This window comes from Prorops nasuta, unplaced genomic scaffold, assembly GCF_024137725.1.
Source record: "Prorops nasuta isolate Cenicafe-Biocafe unplaced genomic scaffold, Cenicafe_Pnas_1.2 PNAS00003, whole genome shotgun sequence".
Classification (NCBI taxonomy): Eukaryota; Metazoa; Arthropoda; class Insecta; order Hymenoptera; family Bethylidae; genus Prorops; species Prorops nasuta.
This window is the reverse complement of record NW_027116800.1, coordinates 3,632,628-3,658,867: the sequence shown is the minus strand read 5'-3', so window position 1 is coordinate 3,658,867 and position 26,240 is coordinate 3,632,628. Positions and strand designations below refer to the sequence as shown.

Here is a 26,240-nt window from a genome sequence, read left to right as displayed (position 1 = left end):
ATGGATCATCAAGATTATTGTAACGTATATTGTCCAAATGATTTTGATGACGAAGATGATTCAGCATGTAATTTTTTGGAAAATAATAACTTAAAACGTGGGGATGAGCTCTTGATAGAACTATATAAGGAAAGGCCTTTTCTCTATGACAAAAAGGAAAAAAATTTTAAGGACACCATAATGAAATCTAACGCGTGGATGGAAATATCAAAATTAATGATTGAAATAAATGAAGGTTTTTAATGTTATATTTATTTGCAATTTATTCTATCTTGTGACAAATAATATTGATGTTTTCTAACATCATTCATTTGTTACATTAGATAATTTATATACTCCCACTTATTGCCAGAAAAGATGTAATTCTTTAAGGGATCAGTACAACAAAGAAAAGCGAAGAATTAATGATTTATGTAAAAGTGGAAGTGGAGCTCCAAAATCTTCACAGTTTCCTTATTCAATGCAGCTTTCGTTTTTAGATAAGATCATAAAGAGACGAAGGTAAGATATTTACATTTTTATGTTTAATTTCTTATTACATTAAATAAATTTGTTTACAGAAGTTATACTAACAGTCAAATTAATTCCAACCAACAATCTGTTTCCATCAATGAAGACACTACATTTAATTCTGCTGAAACTAATGCGGATAAAGAAAATGGAGGTTCTGGTGAACAACAAAGAGATAACTCCAGATCCTCCAGTGTATTAGGCGAAGAATGTCTCTCAAAAATCAAAAAAAGATGCAAAATAGATGAAACAAAATCATTGGAATCAACATTAGTAAATATTGGTAATTCAATATCCAATTATATTAAAAAGAAGGAAGAGAATACGTATAAAGCAGATGATGCGTTTATTAATTATCTAAAGGCGCAATTTGATACCTTCGATGAGAAAGAAAAGCTTAAACGAAAAAAAATGATAATGGACGTATTTATAGCTCCAATAGAGTAACATTGATATATCTTTTCTTTCACATTTTATATTACTATATATAAATTAGCAAGTTATATTATTTTTAATATTATAAATTCAGTTAAATTCTTTATATAATATACTAGTCACCATACAAATAAATGTGATATAGTTTGTAAGATTGTTTTCAAAAGTTCGTTATAATTAGATACTTTAACGACAATTTGTGTTCTTATTGTTTATGTTATCTTACCGAAAAAGAAAAAGACTATAATTTCTTTCCAAACAGAAATATTGAAGACTATGTTATTATATAATTTTTAGGCGTTAGTATTAAAATGTTTTTAAATGCATTTGTGTATTAATAAAGAATAGTTTCTTTAATTTCTTATTACTTTATTTGCGAGAAAATAACATGGTGAGTAATGATTTATGTTACATATAATTCATACTAAAAGTAATTAGCATTGAAATATCTTTATGTAATACTTTTATATATTAAGCTCCATTCTGTTTAATAAAATAAGGATTATATAAAATATAACCTTTAGATCATTTTGATGCTATTTTCATCTGTTTCCAGTAGATGCACTGATGCATTATTAGTTGTTCCTTTAATACTGAACCCTGTAAAAAAACATATTTTAGTAAATTAAAGTTTTTGTATTTACATTATAAGAAAAAATGTTCAGGCATAGTTCCACACAATCTGTCAAAACGCTAATACGCATTACAATTTGTTTGTAATTTTACCATTTAACTATCTGCATAAATTCCTCTTTGTACAAACTCGTACTGCCACTCAACTTGACCTTCCGGCGATTTGAAAAAATTTAATAAAACTGCTCTTTGCTGTTCACCTGCCATTACGTTGCTTTGTACCGATGTGCTCAAATTTTCATCAGGAATTGACATCCAAGGTGCGTTCTAAAACAAGTACAGAGTATTGATATTTAGAAAGTGCCTAAAATTGATTTTCATGCTTGTATATACCTCATTAGGAAAATAATTTAGTTCACTATTGTAATATGATTTTGATCCAATTTTTTGCTCTTCCTTTAAAATATAGTTATGCAAACAAACAGATGCACTAACTATTAAATCTGCTGTGTCTGGCAGTATAGTTATAGCTGTATGAAAAATTCTCCATTTGTTGGAAAAAATGCGGAAAGCACTTTCCACAGTTCGGCGCGCTCTCGAAATTCTATAATTAAAGATTTTTTCATCATAGGACAAATTTCGCTTTGAATAAGGTTTTACAATTCTTTGTGACAATTTAAAAGCATCATCCGCCATAAAATAATGAGAAGTCTTTAAATTACTATTAGGAAGATGTACTTGGCCTTTCGGCAAATGCAAATCTTCATTATTTAAGTTGATTCCTATATTGGAATCATGGAATATTCCAGCATCATTCATACCTGTAAATTAAGAACATTCAAATACACATATATATTTTTTTCAACATTTTAAATGCATAATGTAAAATTGTCCAATTCAGCTAACATCACTTAACACTTTCTGTTAATTCTTATACCACACTATAGCTGAAAAGGCCTGTTGAATCAAATAGCATATCACACTTTCAATTAGAATTACTGCTTACCACCAAATGCACCAATATCAACTAAAGAAAACCTATATAAGTGATCAGCAATAGCCATTAACACAATACTGAAATATTTTTTATAATTATAATATAAACTTCCAGAATTTGGAGGAGCACGTAGGCGAATGTGCTTCCCATCAATTGCCCCAACACAATTTGGTAGGTTCCATTTGTTCCAGAATCCAATGCCACATGATTTCCAGTGTTCTTTATTCGGTTCAGGGAGATACTTATTTTGTAAGGCACTTATTATTGCTGCACAAACTTCTTTAATAATCTTCCTTACTGTAGACTCCCCAACCCTAAAAGCTAAAGCTATACTGTTTGGTAAGTCTCCAGTAGCAAGATATCTAGTGAAATTTATATTATTTAATTAGTAAAAAATGTTATAACATTCATTGAATAAAATATTAAAATAAATACACACCGTATAGCAATGAGTAGTTTCAATTCTGCATTTAGAGCTCGCCAATGACTTTTTTCCAAATATGGTTTAGTTAGTTCCAACAAATTATGGAAATGATTTAAACTCATTCTTGTGTACCGATAAAATTGAGCTGGATCTTTTTTTAGTTCCATAAATAAATTATGGTAATCACCTTGCTTTTGACGATTACGATTGATAGGACGGTACATACTAGATTGTCCGAAAACTTTTGTAGAAGTGAGTCGACTACCTATATGACTAGTGAATATGGCCGAAATCTAGTAATGTATTGCTATAATGTCGTAAGGCATTTATTGTAGTATTCATTTAGATATCAAGATGAGAAAAAGATAATTGAATAATCTTCAAGATAACGTCAATTTAAAGAAGCAGAAGAAAAAACTGCAAAATAAATGTAATTAAGAAAAACTATGGATCTTAGATAAGTAAAAACGTTTGAATAATTTAAAGTATTTATATATTGAATTTACTAGTGTTACTTTGTGGAAATATATTTTGTACAAATATGATTTAGGTGTTTGTGGCTTTCGCAAAGGATTAAAGAAATGCAGCATAAATGTTTATCAGAATAATAATGAGAGACGAGACAAAAATGACTGATAAGTGTAATTAAAATATTCATGCGTACTTTATTGACATATATGTCATCTGGTATAACTTTTACTGCTACGATGTTCATATTAATTATGATTTTATGATGAGAAACGCATGGGTCAAAGAAGGCAATACTTCTTACAAGGTAAATGTAAACAATTTGCAAATGTATTATACTTTCAATTTCAAATATAAAACTGTGTCTTAACTGTTTAGTTGATTAATTATTTAGATATTACTTTTATCGCTGGAATGATATCTTGCTCATATCTACGATGAGCAGAAATAAGAAGATATGAAGGACTTTCGACTAATCCCATCCATGTAAATTGCTTCCTTTGGCACAGAGTTTATGGTTAGTAATCGCAAGGTATATGTAATTTTTATTACAGTGTTTATTAATTCAAAGTTACTTTTAATTTGCTTAGCTTAATGAGTTTATATATTAAATATGGTCTGCTTTGGTTTTTCAGATATTACTGAGCGACTGAAGTGGAACTTTTATCAAATAACCTATTCAAGGATTATAATAAATATATAGAGTATGGATATATATATAATTATTAATAATCATACGCTGCAAGATTTGTACAGATGACAAGTGTCTTTATAACAGTGATTTTGCAATACTTAATTAGAACAAGTTCAAGCAAAGTTAAATTATACAAGTTAATATTGAAATTTTATCATTTTCACTATTATTAAATATATTTAATAGATATACAATATGCAGGGCGTACCACTTAAAATGCTCCAGAACATAGATACAAAAAGACGCGTACCTCTTCAACTATAAGAGATATTCAATGTTTGCACAGGACTTTTTCGAAACCTTTTGTTATTTGCTTCCAAAAGGGTCATATGAAAAAATTGAATATCTCTTATAATTAACGCAATACACGCTTTTTGTATCCATGCTCTGGGGCATTTAAGTGGTACGCCCTGCATATTGTATATCTATTAAATATATTTAATAATAGTGAAAATGATAAAATTTCAATATTAACTTGTATAATTTAACTCTGCTTGAACTTGTTCTAATTAAGTATTGCAAAATCACTGTTATAAAGACACTTGTCATCTGTACAAATCTTGCAGCGTATGATTATTAATAATTATATATATATCCATACTCTATATATTTATTATAATCCTTGAATAGGTTATTTGATAAAAGTTCCACTTCAGTCGCTCAGTAATATCTGAAAAACCAAAGCAGACCATATTTAATATATAAACTCATTAAGCTAAGCAAATTAAAAGTAACTTTGAATTAATAAACACTGTAATAAAAATTACATATGCCTTGCGATTACTAACCATAAACTCTGTGCCAAAGGAAGCAATTTACATGGATGGGATTAGTCGAAAGTCCTTCATATCTTCTTATTTCTGCTCATCGTAGATATGAGCAAGATATCATTCCAGCGATAAAAGTAATATCTAAATAATTAATCAACTAAACAGTTAAGACACAGTTTTATATTTGAAATTGAAAGTATAATACATTTGCAAATTGTTTACATTTACCTTGTAAGAAGTATTGCCTTCTTTGACCCATGCGTTTCTCATCATAAAATCATAATTAATATGAACATCGTAGCAGTAAAAGTTATACCAGATGACATATATGTCAATAAAGTACGCATGAATATTTTAATTACACTTATCAGTCATTTTTGTCTCGTCTCTCATTATTATTCTGATAAACATTTATGCTGCATTTCTTTAATCCTTTGCGAAAGCCACAAACACCTAAATCATATTTGTACAAAATATATTTCCACAAAGTAACACTAGTAAATTCAATATATAAATACTTTAAATTATTCAAACGTTTTTACTTATCTAAGATCCATAGTTTTTCTTAATTACATTTATTTTGCAGTTTTTTCTTCTGCTTCTTTAAATTGACGTTATCTTGAAGATTATTCAATTATCTTTTTCTCATCTTGATATCTAAATGAATACTACAATAAATGCCTTACGACATTATAGCAATATATTACTACATTTCGGCCATATTCACTAGTCATATAGGTAGTCGACTCACTTCTACAAAAGTTTTCGGACAATCTAGTATGTACCGATAGGACTAACCAACCATCTTCTATTCAACCAGCGTTTTTGCCTCCTTTTCCTTAAATAAAGAGCACCTAACGATAGCCAATAATTAATTAAAATTAAAATATCATCGTTATTATCATCACAAAAATCCATATTTCTGTTTTATTATAAAATATAATTTTATTGGCGACGTGTGGACTGTGCATATAGCGTGGACTCTTGGACAAAACCTTTCCAATCATTTCAGTCCACTTACGTTTCCGTTTTCATGTGCCTTCACTTACGTTTACGTTTAAGTCCAATACGTCGATTCCGTCAATGCATGTGCCATCACCCTTACGGACTGTTAACGGACAATTCTCTGCCATCGCCCTTAACAGAGTCGAACAAGCAGCGTTGCCAAGTCCGCCATCTTGAATTACAATACGCTGCATACTAAGTGGCGAGAACAAAATATACTACTCTACGTGGTATGTATAGCAAGTGTCTAGACTACAAACAAACTGTAGAGTTTGATCAGACACAGCGGATTATAGGGAATATAGTTATTTTTTGTTGTAAATTGCGTGACTGTGACTAGATGCCAATCCGATCCGATCCAATCCGCAGAAAAGAAACACGGAAAAAATGATAATTTTGCTATAGTAAGAATTGCTATAGTCAAAATTGATATAGTCAAGTAACACAGAAATTCCTATTTCGGTTGGTATTAAATACACCAATATTACCAACTTCCCTAGAACCTTAACGAATTTTATCGTTATCGTACAAATATGAGTTGCACCGTCTATTGTCGTAAAGCTAAAGTTACAGAATCGCTCATTCGTTGGCGCAAGCGATAACTGTCGGTAGTTAGCGATACCGACAGCTGTCGTTAAGGGGTTTGACCCACTTGAGGCCAAAAACACTCACAATATAATAGTTGATGTAGTATATATTATTTATTACGAGCATTGTGAGTTTTTGGTGGAATGCGTCCAAGGAAAAGCAAAGGTTTATTAAAGTTATTCGTCGGATAAATATTATATTAGTACCGTTGAACCTCTAGCGACATCTATCTCGGTCGTTGTTAAGTTATAACGATATTATGGTGCGGCGACACTTTGCCACCCGGGAGTAGTAATTTCGCTCTATGAGGTTGGCAGCACTTAGCGCTTGAAGCATTTTATTCAAGATGCGATCTCATAGCAAATTTGATGTACAACTAATACATAAGCTGCATATGTATGCGTGTATACAATACAAGTAAATATGAGATATCTGAAATAAGAATTGGAGCAAAGGAGCATAGCGTGAGAAATAAGTAAGGCATTTAATTTGAATGAAATATAAAAATAGATTTAATATTATTAATTGAAAAGGATGATTTTTCTAATCACTTTATTAATGATATTAAATAGTTATTTGAAATTAAATACACATGAAAATTTAATAATCAGATAAGTTAATATTTTATATTTTAATTGCTATTGCATGAAGAAATTAGTGTTAGCAAACGTTCTCTGTATTAAAATAAAGATTTTATTTCGCAGGTTATTTCAAATGAATATGTCAGATTTTTCTCAATGGTGTGGTGTATTCTATGGTAAACTACAGTGATCCCTCCTTCAATTGATGCACAGATGGACATGGCTAACCGTTTAAGAAGAAGCTATGAAATAAAAAACCTATAAATATAAAGATTGATATGCTGAATAAGTATTGAGTAAGTAGCAATATCATTACCACATGTAAATGAGTTAGAATCCATTGCAATTAATGAGAAAAACATAATATGATTTATTCGGTATAATACACAAGTGAGACCAACATGTATATTCTCACACGTATTAGGTTTTATATGTGCTTATTATCATCTCTGTATTTACTTGTATATTAATAATTACAAATTTTGATTTGCACATGACCTAATAGATCATTAAATCTTAAAGTAATGATATCTGTTAAGTTTTAAGAATATACTAACGGCTCTTTCAATTTTAGTGGCTTTATTCGGAGACTCATTGGTGTGTGATGAATAATTAAATATATATGACAATTTTATTGGAGATTATAAAAATCAACAGCGGCTAATTGGAAATATAAACAGTTTTAAGTTTAAAAATTCTTAGGTACTTAATAAAGAGTAATTAAAAAAGAATTATCATATTGGTGCAGAATTGACAAAAAGGTGAAACAATTAACAAATAAAAATGACTAACTCCTTATTTAAGTTATTCACGATTATAAATATGAATTCTCCATCATTTGCCAGGTATTTATTGCTTGTATCTATTCAATTTTCAATTATTTTCTCTCTCAGATGATTATATATATATCAATAAACATTAATGGAATGTTTGGGTTCTTAGTCATTTTAGCCTCCTGTTATCATTTATCCCTATTGGCTAAGTTATTTAAAACTAACGGTTGCTTTCTTTTATTAATAATTCATTAATGTTGGTATATTTCTCGATTAAAGCTAATATCTGCATTCCTGTTCTTCATTGGAAATATTGTTTCTTTCTTTTTCTCTTGTAGCTTTTATATTTCATTTTTCACTCGTTCAATACCAATATTAATTTTTTCTAGTAGCATTTTTATGAAGCCCATATAAGAATGTAGAATCAATATCAGTATAGTAATTTTAATTATACATTGCAGACAAAACAATAATTATACAGGTCGTATATATATATATATATATAATCATCTGAGAGAGAAAATAATTGAAAATTGAATAGATACAAGCAATAAATACCTGGCAAATGATGGAGAATTCATATTTATAATCGTGAATAACTTAAATAAGGAGTTAGTCATTTTTATTTGTTAATTGTTTCACCTTTTTGTCAATTCTGCACCAATATGATAATTGTTTTTTAATTATTCTTTATTAAGTACCTAAGAATTTTTAAACTTAAAACTCTTTATATTTCCAATTAGCCGCTGTTGGTTTTTATAATCTCCAATAAAATTGTCATATATATTTAATTATTCATCACACACCAATGAGTCTCCGAATAAAGCCACTAAAATTGAAAGAGCCGTTAGTATATTCTTAAAACTTAACAGATATCATTACTTTAAGATTTAATGATCTATTAGGTCATGTGCAAATCAAAATTTGTAATTATTAATATACAAGTAAATACAGAGATGATAATAAGCACATATAAAACCTAATACGTGTGAGAATATACAAGTTGGTCTCACTTGTGTATTATACCGAATAAATCATATTATGTTTTTTTCATTAATTGCAATGGATGCTAACTCATTTACATGTGGTAATGATATTGCTACTTACTTAATACTTATTCAGCATATCAATCTTTATATTTATAGGTTTTTTATTTCATAGCTTCTTCTTAAACGGTTAGCCATGTCCATCTGTGCATCAATTGAAGGAGGGATCACTGTAGTTTACCATAGAATACACCACACCATTGAGAAAAATCTGACATATTCATTTGAAATAACCTGCGAAATAAAATCTTTATTTTAATACAGAGAACGTTTGCTAACACTAATTTCTTCATGCAATAGCAATTAAAATATAAAATATTAACTTATCTGATTATTAAATTTTCATGTGTATTTAATTTCAAATAACTATTTAATATCATTAATAAAGTGATTAGAAAAATCATCCTTTTCAATTAATAATATTAAATCTATTTTTATATTTCATTCAAATTAAATGCCTTACTTATTTCTCACGCTATGCTCCTTTGCTCCAATTCTTATTTCAGATATCTCATATTTACTTGTATTGTATACACGCATACATATGCAGCTTATGTATTAGTTGTACATCAAATTTGCTATGAGATCGCATCTTGAATAAAATGCTTCAAGCGCTAAGTGCTGCCAACCTCATAGAGCGAAATTACTACTCCCGGGTGGCAAAGTGTCGCCGCACCGATATTATTAGTTTTCCTTTCAATAAAAAAACTCAGTGAAATATCAATTCTCAGCTAAATGATTCGGTTTAGTACAATTTATATTAACTTCAATTGTTCGTAACTCCGTCGCTTAACTAAGATTGAACTGAGAGTTTTCTTAAAAAGGAAAGGTACGTTTATTCGGTAGGATTCGGTAGGTTACCGACAGTACCGACATTACAAGCGACAATCATCGCTGACTCTGAGTTACAGAATCGCAAGCGATTTCTGTCGGTAACTGGACTTAAGGATACCGAAAGTTGTCGCTAAGAGTTACAGAATCACACTACAGGTTCGAGACCTCTTCGACTCTTTTTTTTCCATTTTTTATAATTTTAGAATATTTATAGTAATCATTAATAACTTATTTGAATTGATAACGAAATAAAAATTAAATTTTTATAAGAATATTTTGAGCGTAACTATGAAATGTTAAAACCCCATTTTTACATATTTTTTAATCTAATATGTTCATGGCAATAAAAAAACATTTTACAATAAAAAAAAATTTACTGGATGGAATCGAACTCGAATCTGAGGTTTGAAAGATGGAGGAGGATTGAAGCAGGACGAAAAAGAATTTTAATCTGCTCTTCGGCTAAACGAAAGTTAGATCGAGAGGGAGAGAGAGACCCGATAAAACTATGCCGTTCTCTCTCGAACTCGATGTATAGCGAAGATGTTCGAAGCTGAGCGATGGTAGCCGAAGGAGGTTGCACATGCATTCGCACCACAGTAATGGTGTTTGTGCCTAACAAAGTGCTTCTCATTCGCGTCCGACAGATGGCGTTAGTAGCTTTATGGAATTTTCAAACATCAACGCCGCCTACCGGCAAGGATTATTTTAGGACCCTGCCATGAGCAATCTCCCGTTTCATCTCTGGTAAAGTGTCGCCGTCCCGTTTCACATACGAAATTTAGGATCATAGTTTCAAGAATCGGTACCCTGAACGGATCGGATCGAGATCACGCGGAAGCCTCTGATCCATCTAGTAATTATTTTTTTCGATGTTGCATTCCTGCAGCTAGGTTGGATCGTGATCTGGATCGGATCATGAACGTAAACGTCTACAAATAGACATACCGGATTATAGGGAATCTAGTTTTTTTGTTGTAATTTGCGTGACTGAGACTTAAAGTCAATCCGCTCTAATCCGCAGAAAAGAAACACACCGTCAAATATAGCAGTATAGTGTGTGCCTGTGACATTGATTGTACCACTATAATTATAATGGCCTTCTCCATGATCCTAAACATTCTTAAGGATGTTCTACCCCAAAGGTACTATTCACACCGGCGAATGGCTTAACGCGTATAGTGAAGTTGTGGATGCAACTTAAGCTTTTTGTAATAACGGCAACATGGGAAGATGAACACATGTTTTTCGATCTTTATATTGTACTACTTATCCTATTATTTTTCGCATCCACAATTAAAACATATAATTTAAAATGTAAATATACAAATTTAAGTACAATAATAATTTGAAAATATATATTCTCCCTCATTACTAGTAAATATATGCGCCGCAGTTGCGTGCGCATATGCGACGCTGCCATATTTATTGTCTTTCACGTTTATCGTGTTACAATAAAACTTTGAATTACATTTTCTTGGCAACGGTACGTGTCATATTTTTCATTTTTTTTATGTGCTGTTAACAAGTATAATCCGTAAAGCATTTCTTTTTTAACAAAATCTAAAGAACCGTTTATCTAATATTAGTAAAAATGTTGTCTTTTTAGCAGAATCTCCTATATGTTCTATAGTAAAAGTGATAACATTGATATTGAATTTCTCTAGCTAGAAACGTGTCATCAATCTCAGATTTGACTATCGTGTCAATATTGTTATATTTAACCCATTTCAATTAAAATTTAAACAATCTTATGACAATCATTTTGGGGTAGAACATCCTTAAGGGTGAACCCATGAAGGAATCCTCCATGAGTGAACCCTGGATGTTTTGCAACGTCTGTAACGTCTCTCTCTTCCTCTGTAGTGGGATTCTGTAACTCTTAGCGACAACTTTCGGTATCGTTAAGTCCAGTTACCGACAGAAATCGCTAAGTGCGATTCTGTAACTCAGAGTCAGCGATGATTGTCGCTTGTAATGTCGGTACTGTCGGTAACCTACCGAATCCTACCGAATAAACGTACCTTTCCTTTTTAAGAAAACTCTCAGTTCAATCTTAGTTAAGCGACGGAGTTACGAACAATTGAAGTTAATATAAATTGTACTAAACCGAATCATTTAGCTGAGAATTGATATTTCACTGAGTTTTTTATTGAAAGGAAAACTAATAATATCGTTATAACTTAACAACGACCGAGATAGATGTCGCTAGAGGTTCAACGGTACTAATATAAAATTTATCCGACGAATAACTTTAATAAACCTTTGCTTTTCCTTGCACGTATTCCACCAAAAACTCACAATGCTCGTAATAAATAATATATACCACATCAACTATTATATTGTGAGTGTTTTTGGCCTCAAGTGGGTCAAACCCCTTAACGACAGCTGTCGGTATCGCTAACTACCGACAGTTATCGCTTGCGCTAACGAATGAGCGATTCTGTAACTTTAGCTTTACGACAATAGTCGGTGCAACTCATATTTGTACGATAACGATAAAATTCGTTAAGGTTCTAGGGAAGTTGGTAATATTGGTGTATTTAATACCAACCGAAATATGAATTTTTGTGTTACTTGACTATATCAATTTTGACTATAGCAATTCTTACTATAGCAAAATTATCATATTTTATTTAAAAGAAGTATTAAAACGTAAGTATATTTTAATTAAAATAAGTATTAAAAATTAATGTTTTAACATTTTTTTGAGTTAGACAATGTACAGTTAGTGCCTGTGTGCTATAGTTAAATAATACAATTAATTCTATATTTTAGAGAAAACCTCTCCATATATATATATATATATAGTTATTTTTAAATATAAAAATTGGAAAAATATTAAATTTTATTTCCTACGATTTTTACTGTAAGCCTTAATTTATAAAGAAAATTTATTGTAAGTACTTTTTTGTGATTTCTGAATATTAATTTAAGAAATATTTGTGACATTTATTATATTTACTTTCTCGGTAAACTTCTACCGACGCCTATCACGGTCGTCGTTAAGTTAACGATAGAATTCGGTAGCGACCGCCCTTTTTAACGACAATTATCGAAAATTTTTGTGTTACAGAATCGCTCTTAGCGATATCTCTCGGTAACTCGATTCAATTACCGAAAGTTGTCGATAACTAGTTACTGAATCCATATAGACGGAAGTTACAGAATCGCTCTTTTCGTTACTGCAAGCGACAACTATCGGTAGTTAGCGATACCGACAATCATCGCTGGGAAGTTACAGAATCCCAGCACTGGGAGCATATACTATGGCAACCAGCCGATTTCAACGAAATAGTGGGGGGAACTAAGCCATGCGCCTTGGTTCAGCGCGCACCCCCTACTCCAAGGGTCAGAGGGTCCAGCTCTAGGTTAAGAAACGTAGCAATTAAGTTTGAACTGATTATTCATTCTAATATTTTACTAAGCGTCAAGCACAACTGTACTCTTAAAAATCGATTTGTTCGCTGTTTTGAATTACTTGTATTCTATACATTACTTAGTTTCTAATTTTGTATGTTTACTGTATCATTGTCATCATCTTTATAATAATCATACGAATTTACACCGTTTAAGTGCAACCTGTGTCTACATTTTTCTCTCCCGATTTCACTATCTTCATCGAGGGAGTCCAATCCTCAACGGAATTCAGGTATAAACACAGAATTTTCCTTTCATATAAACAACCGAATCGCGACCGGTTCCGGGCAAACTAGTCAAACGTATAGTGCCCAAAACGGTAAAATTACGAACGGTACTGCTTGTATAGTAAAACCCATCTTCTCAACCTAGGACGTTACAGTTTACGTTCAGTGATCTGATCCGGGTTAGGGTTTACTACAGTCGTAGTAATACAACTTTCGAAAAAAAAAACCCCTAGATTAACCGGGATTTGGTGAGGAGGCTTCCGCGTGTGGATCTGATCGGGTCTGGGTCAAAGGGGTTAAGGTAGGACGTATTCCGACGTGATTGAAGTGTGAAAAACGGACAAGTGACCAATAGCAATAGGTTTTACCAACAAGTTAAAGGATTTCCATTTATTTGAACACTGCTTGCCATTAACTAAATATCCTTTCTTGCCTATTTCTGCAGCAATTACCTCCCATAATTTTTTTTGACCAATATTTTTATTTTGTATTATATTTTTATTTTTCCTTATATGTTCCAACAACAATTTTGTGCTTCCAATTGTCCAGGAATATTTATTCAGATCTGTCAAAAAAAAGAAAGTATTAATTAAAATATTTCCTTTTAATAAAGTCTAATGAAATTAAGATTTAATAATTATGACAACTACACTTTTTTCACTCCAATGTTTTGGGTTGTGCAGGAAATAAAAGTATAATTAATAAAACTGAATACTTGACTATTTTAGTATTCTGTACTACATTTAAACTTTACATACCTACATATCTATTGTGAGCGTAGTATTGATCAATCTTTATTTCTGAAAAAATTTAGTAATTAATTGCAAATATACAGAAAATTTATTGCCATTTAAATACAATAAAAATAAGATTAAGGTTATCATTTTAAATATAATTTAATTCTTCTTAATTTTTTATTTTTACCTGATGAAATTAAAAACTACGTGATAAAATGTTAAGAATAAAAGTTTATAACTAAGTTTACCTTTATTTGCTTATTGAAATTTTACCAATGCTGTTTTGAATTTCGATCACGTCTGAGTACGTCCTACCTTAATCCCCTTTAACCCGGATCCGATGAAGCCTCTTCACTAGACTCGGATCCATCTAGGGTTTTTTCGTAAGTTGCAGCTTGAAACTGGGTTTAACCCTACCCCGTATCAGATCACTGAACGTAAGCATTCCCTATCATGTCGGGTTAACTTAAGACACACCGGACTATGGGGAATCTAGGAATTTTTTGTTACAAGTTGTGTGACTGTGACTAGATTTTAATCAAATCCGATCCAATCCGCAGAAAGGAAACATGGGACGTTTACGTTCGTGATCCGATTCAGATCACGATCCAAACTAGCCTCAAGAATGCAACGTCGAAAAAAAGTTACTAGATGGATCAGAGGCTTCCGCGTGAGTTCGGGACGTTTACGTTCGTGATCCAACCTAGCCTCAGGAATGCAAATTCGAAAAAAAAAATACTAGATGGATCAGAGGCTTACGTGTGAGATCGATCAACGAACCGCGAACAGGAGATTCAGAGGGTTAGTGATCAAACTGAGCAGATAGATTTGGCTAACGCATTGGGGTATTATTGACATGCCAACGGCGAACGGACACTGACGTGATTGAAATGACAATAACTATTATCCAAAATAAATTTAATTTAAAAATATATTTAAAAGAGAAGCTGATATTATAGAAAGCAATTTTATTTAACATGAAATAAGCTTAAGATATATTTATGTAATTCTTTAACATGGATATTGTACAAAGTGACAGAATTAATATTGATTTTTTCCTTTAGATTTATAAAATAGAAAAATTAATAGAAGATGACAATAGCATAGGTATATTAATGATATAGAATAAATAAAATCTGAAAATATTTGTTTTTTTAATTACTTTTTATATGTAGCACATATCAGATCCATGTAAAAGTGTAGATTCTAATTGTTACAATAATAACTTAATTCTACATATATGTTTAACATATGATAAAAAAATAAATAGCATTTATAATTCTTGAAGCAACAGTATAAACTTTGTTAAAACCAGAGATGAAACGGGAGATTGCTCATGGCTGGGTCCTAAAATAATCCTTGCCGGTAGGCGGCGTTGATGTTTGAAAATTCCATAAAGCTACTAACGCCATCTGTCGGACGCGAATGAGAAGCACTTTGTTAGGCACAAACACCATTACTGTGGTGCGAATGCATGTGCAACCTCCTTCGGCTACCATCGCTCAGCTTCGAACATCTTCGCTATACATCGAGTTCGAGAGAGAACGGCATAGTTTTATCGGGTCTCTCTCTCCCTCTCGATCTAACTTTCGTTTAGCCGAAGAGCAGATTAAAATTCTTTTTCGTCCTGCTTCAATCCTCCTCCATCTTTCAAACCTCAGATTCGAGTTCGATTCCATCCAGTAAATTTTTTTTTATTGTAAAATGTTTTTTTATTGCCATGAACATATTAGATTAAAAAATATGTAAAAATGGGGTTTTAACATTTCATAGTTACGCTCAAAATATTCTTATAAAAATTTAATTTTTATTTCGTTATCAATTCAAATAAGTTATTAATGATTACTATAAATATTCTAAAATTATAAAAAATGGAAAAAAAAGAGTCGAAGAGGTCTCGAACCTGTAGTGTGATTCTGTAACTCTTAGCGACAACTTTCGGTATCCTTAAGTCCAGTTACCGACAGAAATCGCTTGCGATTCTGTAACTCAGAGTCAGCGATGATTGTCGCTTGTAATGTCGGTACTGTCGGTAACCTACCGAATCCTACCGAATAAACGTACCTTTCCTTTTTAAGAAAACTCTCAGTTCAATCTTAGTTAAGCGACGGAGTTACGAACAATTGAAGTTAATATAAATTGTACTAAACCGAATCATTTAGCTGAGAATTGATATTTCACTGAGTTTTTTATTGAAAGGAAAACTAATAATATTGTTATAACTTAACAACGACCGAGATAGATGTCGCTAGAGGTTCAACGGTACGGTACGGTACCAAGGTTGCCAAGTCCGCCATCTTGAATAGTACTACGCTCTATAGTAAGTGAATTTTGATATAAGGAATGCAGACTGCACAAAGTATACTGCCAGCGGAAATACATCAGTAGCCATCTTAAATGCAGAACGTAATATATCAAAAATTATATATAGTATATTCACAGCCTGTCACCGTGAACGGCGTGAACGAAGACAAATGTTAGTATACGGAAAAATAAAGTGTAATAAAGAAATAAGGAGTAGTGATAGCTTTGATCTATCTGACAGCAGAAGTACTTATGGTATAAGTGAATGAATAAAATAAAAATGCTTTTCCTAAATTGATTTTTAAATTTTATAAAATGGTCAAATGTAGCCATTAATTAATTAGATTTGGTAATAAATACAAAAAATGCGTTTTATTATAACAAATGAGTTGAGGTAAAATAAACTCAATGTTTTTATATTAATCTGTTAACAAATGCACTTTTTTTATTTATTATTGAGTCCAATAAGTTAATGGTTATTAAAAAAAAAATGCCTTGTAATGAAAAAAAAAATGAAAGAATTTTAAACTTCACCAAAACTCGAACACGAGCCCACCGCATGATAAACGGCAACCTTACAGCCTGCGCTACAGCGCTCACTTGATGCACCAAGAGCAAAACAGGCTTTTTAAAGACTGACTACAATTCTTTCACTAACTCGTCATAAACGATCAAGAATTAGCTGTAATAAGAAATACATTTATCTACATAGCATTATTGTACTAAATTTATTGTTTTTAATTTGAAGCATACATTTTGCATGAAGATATGATAATTTAAGGGTAACCATTCAGTACTCTATATACAAAACTATTCATATGCTCAACTATCATAAATTAATTAATATTATAATATTTGTTATATGTAGTCGAATAACTATGATAAACCAGCATATGAATAGTTTTGTATTTAGAGTATTGCATGAACACCCTTAAAGTATCGTATCTTCATGTAAAAAGTATGCTTAAAATTAAACATCTAATAAATTTAGTGCAATAATGCTGTGGAGATAAATGTATTTATTATTGCAGCTAATTTTTGATCGTTTATGACGAGTTAGTGAAAGAATTGTAGTCAGTCTTTAAAAGGCTGTTTTGCTCTTGGTACATCAGGTGAGCGCTGTAGCGCAGGCGGTAAGGTTGCCGTTTGTCATGCGGTGGGCTCGTGTTAGAGTCTTGGTGAAGTTTAAAATTTTTTCATTTTTTTTTTCATTACAAGGAATTTTTTTTTTAATAACCATTAATTTATTGGACTCAATAATAAATAAAAAAATGCATTTGTTAACAGATTAATATAAAAACATTGAGTTTATTTTACCTCAACTCATTTGTTATAATAAAACGCATTTTCTGTATTTATTACCAAATCTAATTAATTAATGGCTACATTTGACCATTTTATCGATATTAAAAATCAATTTAGGAAAAGCATTTTTATTTGCTTTGAGTTTTTAGGTAAACGCAGCACCACTTCACTCGGATGACACGTAAAAATGTCACGGTTAGCGGTAGTCGCTCTTCTTCTGACGCCAATGTTGCCTGAAGTCCAAATCACACCTATGCTCTCCAGGCATAGTTGTGTTTGTACCGCTTCCCTTTAAATTTTCTATACTGCTGCTGGCTAGCGCTTATCTTCATTTTTGTTGCTAAAAGCTTGATTCTGGCATCACTGCCGTGTGGAACTATTAGTTTGCTAATAAAAGCAGAGGCTTAATTTTAAGAGATTGCAACATATAGTAATTAATATAGATACAATTGTAAAAAGAAAACAAAAATTTTATTTTACATATATTAACTTTAAATAAAATCCCACAAAGTACTGTAAAATATCTAACATGTTATATTATATATCTAATCTGTCAGCTTCTTTATTTTAATATTCATCTCAATTATCACAGTTTGATCCTCAGCGATGACACAGTAACCACATTATAGTGAATCTATTCTTTTTTTTTAATGTTCGATCCACATAGCTTCATCCTCAGCAGTGATACAGTAAACACACGTACATTACTATAATTTAATCTGAAACAAAATCCCACAAAGTACTATAAAACATCTTACATTTTATATTATATATCTATTCTGTCATTTTCTTTATTTATTATTGCATTTACCTAAATTGCTGACTCATTTATTTTAATATCTGTCTCAGTTAACACAGTTTGATCCTCATCAGCGATGACACAGAAATAACAATATGGTGAATCTATTCTTTTTGTTTTAATGTTCAATCCACATAGCTCCATTCTCAGCATTGACATAGTAAACACTTTACAATAATTTAATCTGAAACAAAATCCCAAAAAGTACTATATAAAATCTTACATTTGAAATTACAAATGTAATCTGTCAGCTTCTTTATTTGTATCGTATTTACCCAATGTGTTGACTTGTTTATTTTAATATTCATCTCAATTAACACAGTTTGATCCTCAGTGATGACACAGTAACCATAATATGGTGAATCTATTCCTTTCATTTTAATGTTCAATCCACATAGCTCCATCCTCAGTAGTGACATAGTAAACACATTACTATAATTTAATCTGAAATAAAATCCCATAAAGTACTATAAAATATCTTACATTTTATGTTATATATCTAATTTGTCAGCTTCTTTATTTATTATTGTATTTACCCAGTTTTTTCACTCATTTATTTTATTATCCGTCTCAATTAACATAGTTTGAATCTCAACGATGACACAATAACCACATTATGTTTAGTCTATTCCTTTATTTTAATTTTGAAAATCCGCATAGCTCCATCCTCAGCACAGTGACATAGTAAACACATTACTATAATTTAATCTGAAATAAAATCCCACAAAGTACCACAAAATATTTATATCTTACATTTTATATTATAAACTTTATTGTTATACTTATCTAAAATGTTCAGTCCTTTATATACTTTTAAAAATTATTTTTTTGTACATTTTACAAATTTCGCCACTTTATTTATTCACTTATACCATCAGTATATCAGCTGTCAGTAAGATTAAAACTGTCACTTTATTTCTTTATATTACTTTATAACTTGCGGTATGTATGTACGATACAATAATACTAACATTTGTCTTGGCTCACGGACCATGCATTATGTATTTTGAAATTAGTAATTAGAAATATCTATATTGCGGTCCCTCTACAGTCTCTACCCTCTGACGTATTTCCGCCGACCAGTAGTATCAGCAGCGACTATAGCGTAGTACCCAAAATAGTACTACGCTATAGGATATGTCGCTTTTGGGTACTACGGTAGTACCGAAAGTACTACACTTGGCAACCTTGGTTTTCACCCAAGATTTTCGGTATCATGTTTTTCTGCTCTTGGAGTGTCGAACATTCTCGGGAAATTTTACGGACTCCTCTTGGCGTTTTTTGAACAGCATTTGGGGCACTCCGCTGTAGAAACCCCTTTGCTGCCACATCGGTAACAGAACATTGTTCTCTGCTCTTTACACGCACTCCAACCGTGTCCAGCTTTCCCGCAATTAAAGCAGGTAGCGCTCGGGCCCGGTTGTTTACGTTTTGAGCCCTGCCGGCTGTTATTGTTGCCAGCTGCCTTATCTAACGAAGGTTTCGACTTGGAACTGGTTCCTTGTCGGTTCCTTGTTGATTTAAAGGCTTTCAAATGCTCTTCGTTATCATTCGAATCTTCCGTTGTTGATTCGTCGGTATCAGAGCTGGATGTTTTATCCACTTCTAGGGCACGCACACCGTGTCGCCTAGACTCTCAGGAGCTTCCATGACTGCCGGTATACGCCAACTCAGGAACTAAGCTTTCCTCAGGCGCGGCAGGTGGACGGTATTTTAATGACGGCCTATAAGCGGCTTCGAAATTGAGCGCCAACCGCTCGAATTCTCGATACGTCATATTTTTGTGTATAGCGATACCTCTTCTATACACCGGTAGCATATTCTTGTGCGCGATAGCGATTCGGCTCCAATCCGATCTTTCTCTGCCTATTTTCCGAATATACGACTGTATAGTCTGCAAATAGGCTCGCACAGATTCGTTAGCACCCTGAGTTCTTGTTAGAAGCTCAGTCTCCAGTTCTTCCTCCCATGTTTGTGATCTGAAATAAGACCTTAAGGCGGACTTAATATCAGACCAGGTTGAGAATTCATTATCCTCAAACCACATCCTCGCCACACCTGTTAGGATGTGGGGAAAGACGTCAACCAGGTCGGAATCTCTTACCCTGAGAAAGTTAAGGACGGCATCGGTTAGAGAAATAAAACTCTCAACCGCCTCCGTTCCATCGCCCGCAAAGGTCAAGTTTGATCTCTGGAGAGATTCGAGAACACGCCAACGGGGCATACAGTCATCCCCTTGGCCGGTAGCTTCCAGGTTTTCCCTTCAGGACCCTCGTCCTGTAGGCCCCCTGGAATATCTCAGCCGAAGCATCGTCTGATGTCGGTTGAGATTCGAGACCATCACTCGGCCTTGTCACTGTCAACAAAGGTTGACCCTGATTGACCGATGCCGGTAGAGCGGCCGCGGTCTTTCGCGGTCGGCCTCTAGCGCGCTTTTCGGTAGCAGAAGCAGCTGCCACTGCTGCTTCATCGGGAACAGTCTTATTTTTCAGCAGCTTGTCAAAAGCCTGCTGGACTTGAGATATGAAATCCTGGAAAGACCCTTCCAGTTTTTCCATTCTCTCGTCTAGACTCGAGATCTTCTTCTCCAGGTTTACCTGGAAGCATCGGTAGCTGTCGGTTCTACGAACTCATCAGAGTCGCCCGACCCGGTACTCCTCTTCCGTCCCGTGGACTCAGCCATCTACGTATCAATAATAGTGCGTGTTGTTTATTCTGTCTGGTCCAAGGGTTGTCGCTGGAGTGATCCGGCAAAATTTTGTTTTGCCCCGTTAGCCGTCCGTCGGATAGGTTACCCCTACTCGAGCTTTGGGCATGCGCAGACGATCTAAGTGATTCTCGTATTCTCACTTATCGCTTCTGCTCGATAACAATTGCCTTTCGATTAATCGAATTTCGATCTAGGCGTTCGATAGCCCTGCTTCATCTACGGGCCACTAGATGGCAGCACTAGGATCGAGTTCATCGACCTCTAGTACCGTCGATCACGACCGACGGCAGCACTTCAACGAATTATTGATTCGTCTTGCCGTCGATTACCGCTAGATGGCAGTACCGGTATCATTTCTCGACAGAGGGTCCACGTGTGGTCTGTGTCTCACCTCGTCCTGAAAACATTGGCCTTTACCGGCTCAAGCTCATCAATTTCTGTTTTTGTTTTGGATGGATAGGAAAGGAATGAAAAGGAAGGAAAATAGGATGAAATTGATGGGAAATTCACCGAGGTGTACGGTAGCGTGCGGGATCGTACGATTTCTCGTACCGGTAACAATTCGGTAACTTGCAGGAGGAGTATTTCTAGGGCTCGACTACCTGCGAAACCCTATCCATACAAACCTCCTTACGATCCGCCTTCGTCTTTAGCGGCTTCGAAGGATTTTCCTTCGGTGGGGTCACCACTTGGGGAACTCCCTTCGGAGTCGCCTCGGAAGGCCGTGGTTGGGCGTGTACTTTCCCACGCTCGGATCTGCGTTTTGCCACTATCACCTTACGTGGTACGTTCGTACCCGCTTTCGCCACGTATGGACCGATTGTCTCCCAATACGGCCCACAGGCAGGGCAGGTGCGCAACGTTTTCCCGGTGCGCCCACACCTCTTACAGAAAGCATCTGTAATTGGCGTAGGACACTCGGAAAACCGATGGCCCTTACCCTTGCAATTCCAGCATACACGTATGCCGAAATTGCCGATAGCGCGCGTGGCCACTGGATCGGAAGGCTTCGCCTTCTTCACCGGTGGTGCCGGAGTCACCTTAGGCGGCAACGGTTGCTTTGCTCCTTTTGGAGGCTTAGCGGTCGCCATCGCTGCGTACGACGGCCGCTTCGTCTCCGGAACAGCTGCCGCTGTCTCCCGTTGGGCCTCCCTGGCCCGCTTACGCTACACTCGGGAGAGCTTGCGGACAGGGGTGCTCAACCCAGGTGCCTCGGCCACCTCGACCGCTGCCACGACTTCGTGGTAGAGGCCTAGGTCCGCTCGGAAGAGAGCAGCCAGCAACTCCACTAGACTACGTCTAGGAAGACCCTGATTGCTCCCCTTCATAGGCGTCGGGGTTACCGAACGCGCATCCTGCAATGTCGCTGCATTAATTCGCTGAGTACATGCGTACCCAGCTCCTCATGCCCAGACTCCGCAGGGTGTTTCGCCAACCCCTCGGTAACAGCAACGCAGGTTGCCGCCGGAACGTCAACCTGCGCCACGGAAACAGGTGCGGGAACAGGAGCGGGACCCTCAGACGGGCCCGCAGGAGGCGGGGATGCCAGAAGGGCATCCTCGTCGAGGATGTCCAGCGCCATAGGCGCTGGGCCGGGACCGACGCGAACGACGGCAGTCGTGGTCGAGGGCGAGGCGTTCGGAGATGTCATGGTAAGAGGCAGAGAGAGAAAGAGAGAGAGCGAGGAAGGAACGAGAGAGAGAGAGAAAGAACTATAGTTCTACTGGGATCCAGGGTAGGATGAGGTGTGAGGCGACTTGCCGGCTCGCGGAGCGTTAGCGAGACGTTATCATCTGTTGCCAAATTTCCGATTCTGCGCTTAATTCGGTAATTATGTTTGGCAACATCTCGATAGCTGGCTAATTGAACTGCTCTGACAGTTAGCCGGTCGAGCTCCGCCAGGCAGCATGGCTCGGCTCAGCCGGTCGACTTGTTTACAAACAAGCGCTCAGCTGTCACTTGCCCAGTCAAGAAGCCTTTTCGGTAGCGTTAGATTTTAACACGGGCGAATATAATATTAAATTATATTTGCACCCGTGGTTCTCATCCAATTTTTCGTTAGCTTAGCATTGGTTGTTCGAATTCTACGTGAACACGTCAATTCGATCAGGCTATCAATTCTTAACAGAATTTGATCCCTTTTTCAACCAGATGATCTTTTCATGCTTTTTCAGCGTTTTCGAGCCTCCAGAAAATAGTGGGCCACCTATTCCATGAAAAACTCCAACACTTCCGGTAACTTCTCGGACTTGTGGATTATTCGTTCGCCAAATAATTAATCTATAATTAGAAACCACGTTGGGCGCCATTTGTAAGGTTATTCCCGTCAGTGTGAGGGGCCCCTCACACTACGGGTTTTCCCATTACCTTCGCCCGTCCTTTTCTATCGGTATCAGGGCGCCAGTTGGTCAGTTGGGTGGCCAACAACCCTACATTATCAATTGGGTCCTTCGACCCCATTCTCTATGCATCTTATACAGCCCTGCGGCCATGCACATGGACGGTAGCGGTAGCCAGGGTCGCTTAGTATGCTAGGTCGTGGATAGAGGGGAGGGTTCCTTACGGAAGTCCGAGCCTCGCACACCTACCTGCTGAGGGGCATACATTCATCCCTCACCACCCACATCCAGGTGGTGGTGAGGAGTGCGGGAACATGCGGTATCATTTGCCAAGCATAGAGCTTGCCAGGAGCGGACCACCACGGAGGCAATGTTCGCGGCCCGTCCAGCCATAGCGCAAGCCTATGGGATTACGGAGGGCACCGGGACACATTCCAACGGGCTAACTACGCCCCTGCACAACCCCCTATGCATTGGCCGGTATCCAGTCGTGACGTACGTGCAGGCTGGCCTATAGCACACGCCTCACGTACGCGAACCGACCCATGGCTGTCTGAGTGTCGCGTCACGCGCTCACCAGCACGCACGGACACATCAGCACAGTCCCATGGTCGCGTTCCGACTGCCCTGCTATGGCAGTCTGCGCACGACATTCGCGCAGCCTGCTTGACGCGCGTAACCAGCGTTCAAGCCAGACTCGATGTTCTATTTCCCCTCCTCGTGGGGACTTATAGACACTGTCATTCTTTTAGGACTCCCCGAGGCCGCTTTTATTTATCTCAGGTTGCCTGGGTTGGTTGGCATGGCCCTGCCTTACTCCCCAGGACAACCTGGACATCGTTTCCTGGAGCGCCGGTCTTTTCATCCGGGCCTCTGCCTGTCAACGGGGTCTATCCTTGACGTTAGCTATAATCCACTCGTGAGCCTATCTCACGAGTCGGTAACGTAGGGATTAATAATATCCACTGTTCGGTAGCTTTTATACTTTTTATTCGGTATATCGCATACGTAACGGGGAACTTCGTTACATAATATTGAATTTAAAGTTTTATCAAAGAAATAGATTTACCAAGAGGCTTACTGATAGGTGTAATAATTAGTTCTTAATCAATTACCTATATACTTCTTGGTTGCCAAATATCCATAGAGCAATTGCAATTTGTTTTGTAACTGATATGTGAAAACTTCCTCTTTCAACTAAGATTGGGCCAGTGGTTGCAATTAATATTTCAAATGTTTCTCTATATACAGGAAAATAAGATTTATAATCTAAAAAGAATCATAGAATTTCAAAATAATTTATAATATTAAATAGCTGATAATATATATTTGTTTACCTGTTAAGGAGTAACGTAAGGCAAAATTTGTAAAAAAACTTGGAATATGGAAATGGTTTTGCCTTGTTGTTCTAATGATAACTCATCTTCTTCATCGATGGTATCAAAAATGAAACTAATAATAGCAGGTGGATCCATAATACATCAGAATCTACAAATATTAAGGCAAAATTTATTATATTTATCTTATTAAACACAAAAGAAAAATAGAATAAATACTATATTATTTAATTTAAAAGATTTCTTGTATTTTAACTGCTACTGTATTAGCTTTCCTTTAATCGGTTAAGAGATATGAACTAATTTAATAAGAAAAAGTAATTCTTTCCTTTAGGACCGTTTAATTTAAACAAGTTGTAACGTTGCGTTCTCGCAACGTTACTATAGCTGCCATCTAGCGCTTTGCTAATCTCAAGCGCTAGATAGGTGGGTCGCGCACGAACTGGGGAGTTATCAACCGATAAGTATTGATCTAGGATCGATAACTTGTCGGCTCCCTAGTGCCGCGCGATGGGTGTAGCGGGGCAGCGGCGGGACAGGCGCAGGGCCTTACCTGCTCCCGCGGACTGCCCCGAGACACGTAGTTTGGATGTCAAAGGTGACACTGATAGTGCCTAACAGTACCCCGCCGCCGAGATAGTGCGACTCCACCGACAGCCGCCACACAAAGAAGGAAAAAAAGGAAAGGTGCAGCGACTGCCAGGGAGCCGCGAACCCATATCGGACGACGGGACACCCTAGCCCTTCGGGCCAGCCACCAAGGGCGAGAGCGATAGAAGGAGAGAGAGAGAGAGAGAGAGAGAGAGATAGAATAAGAGAGACGAGAGAGATAAGAAGAGAGCCAGCCCTTGAAAGCAGGAATTAGGGTGATTATTCGTTCTGTAGTAAAGTCCCGTGACGTCCCGGGGCGTGCTAGGGCTTTAGGGCTCGTAGCACCGAACGGTTTTATAGGGAACCGCTGGCCCAGCTCACCTGTCACGGGTAAGCGGGCAACCTAGCGGAGTGGTCACTCCGTCGGACCGATAACGAATGTCATAATGTGTAAAAGCGCGAATTAGTAAAAGTGTTCGCGATTACATCGATTCGTTGTGCGTTTGACCGTTGACAGGAACGTTCCCTTCAGTCAGTTCAAGGCCGCGGACTTAATATAATTATCGTGAGGACTCGCGACCTTAGACTTTCGAGAGTAAACAATCCGGGTTGTTGTTGTGTTTGAGTACGCGGGAACGGAGTGAGTGCGAATAACCGTCGCGTGACGCGCACGCGCGGGAAGTGGGACTTATCCGCGTAGCGTCGCGTAGTAGTTAACTTAGGAATCCGCCGGTGTCGCGCGAGTACCGCGCGACGCGGTGGGACCGCCGCGA

General features: G+C 35.8%; 2 protein-coding genes and 1 long non-coding RNA gene across 4 annotated transcripts; 2 read left to right on the top strand and 1 right to left on the bottom strand.

Annotated features, from left to right (window-relative positions):
• Nucleotides 1-957, top strand: LOC136784122 (uncharacterized). The gene is made up of 3 exons (XM_066744643.1): nucleotides 1-235; nucleotides 324-501; nucleotides 561-957. Exons 1-3 carry the CDS (start codon nucleotides 1-3, stop codon nucleotides 955-957), a joined length of 810 nt encoding a protein of 269 aa, XP_066600740.1.
• Nucleotides 958-1,819: 862 nt separating this feature from the next.
• Nucleotides 1,820-3,091, bottom strand: LOC136784114 (uncharacterized). The gene is made up of 4 exons (XM_066744634.1): nucleotides 2,955-3,091; nucleotides 2,525-2,877; nucleotides 2,002-2,339; nucleotides 1,820-1,882 (listed from the first exon to the last, which is right to left on the bottom strand). Exons 1-4 carry the CDS (start codon nucleotides 3,059-3,061, stop codon nucleotides 1,820-1,822), a joined length of 861 nt encoding a protein of 286 aa, XP_066600731.1. The 5' UTR covers nucleotides 3,062-3,091.
• A 241-nt stretch (nucleotides 3,092-3,332) lies between these two features.
• Nucleotides 3,333-4,505, top strand: LOC136785941 (uncharacterized). 2 transcript variants are annotated; one of them, XR_010824723.1, is made up of 4 exons: nucleotides 3,333-3,369; nucleotides 3,490-3,714; nucleotides 3,802-3,924; nucleotides 4,043-4,505. It is a non-coding gene; the product is annotated as an uncharacterized lncRNA (long non-coding RNA). The 2 variants fall into 2 exon arrangements; XR_010824722.1 differs by having other exon boundaries at nucleotides 3,344-3,714.
• The last annotated feature ends 21,735 nt before the right edge of the window (nucleotides 4,506-26,240 follow it).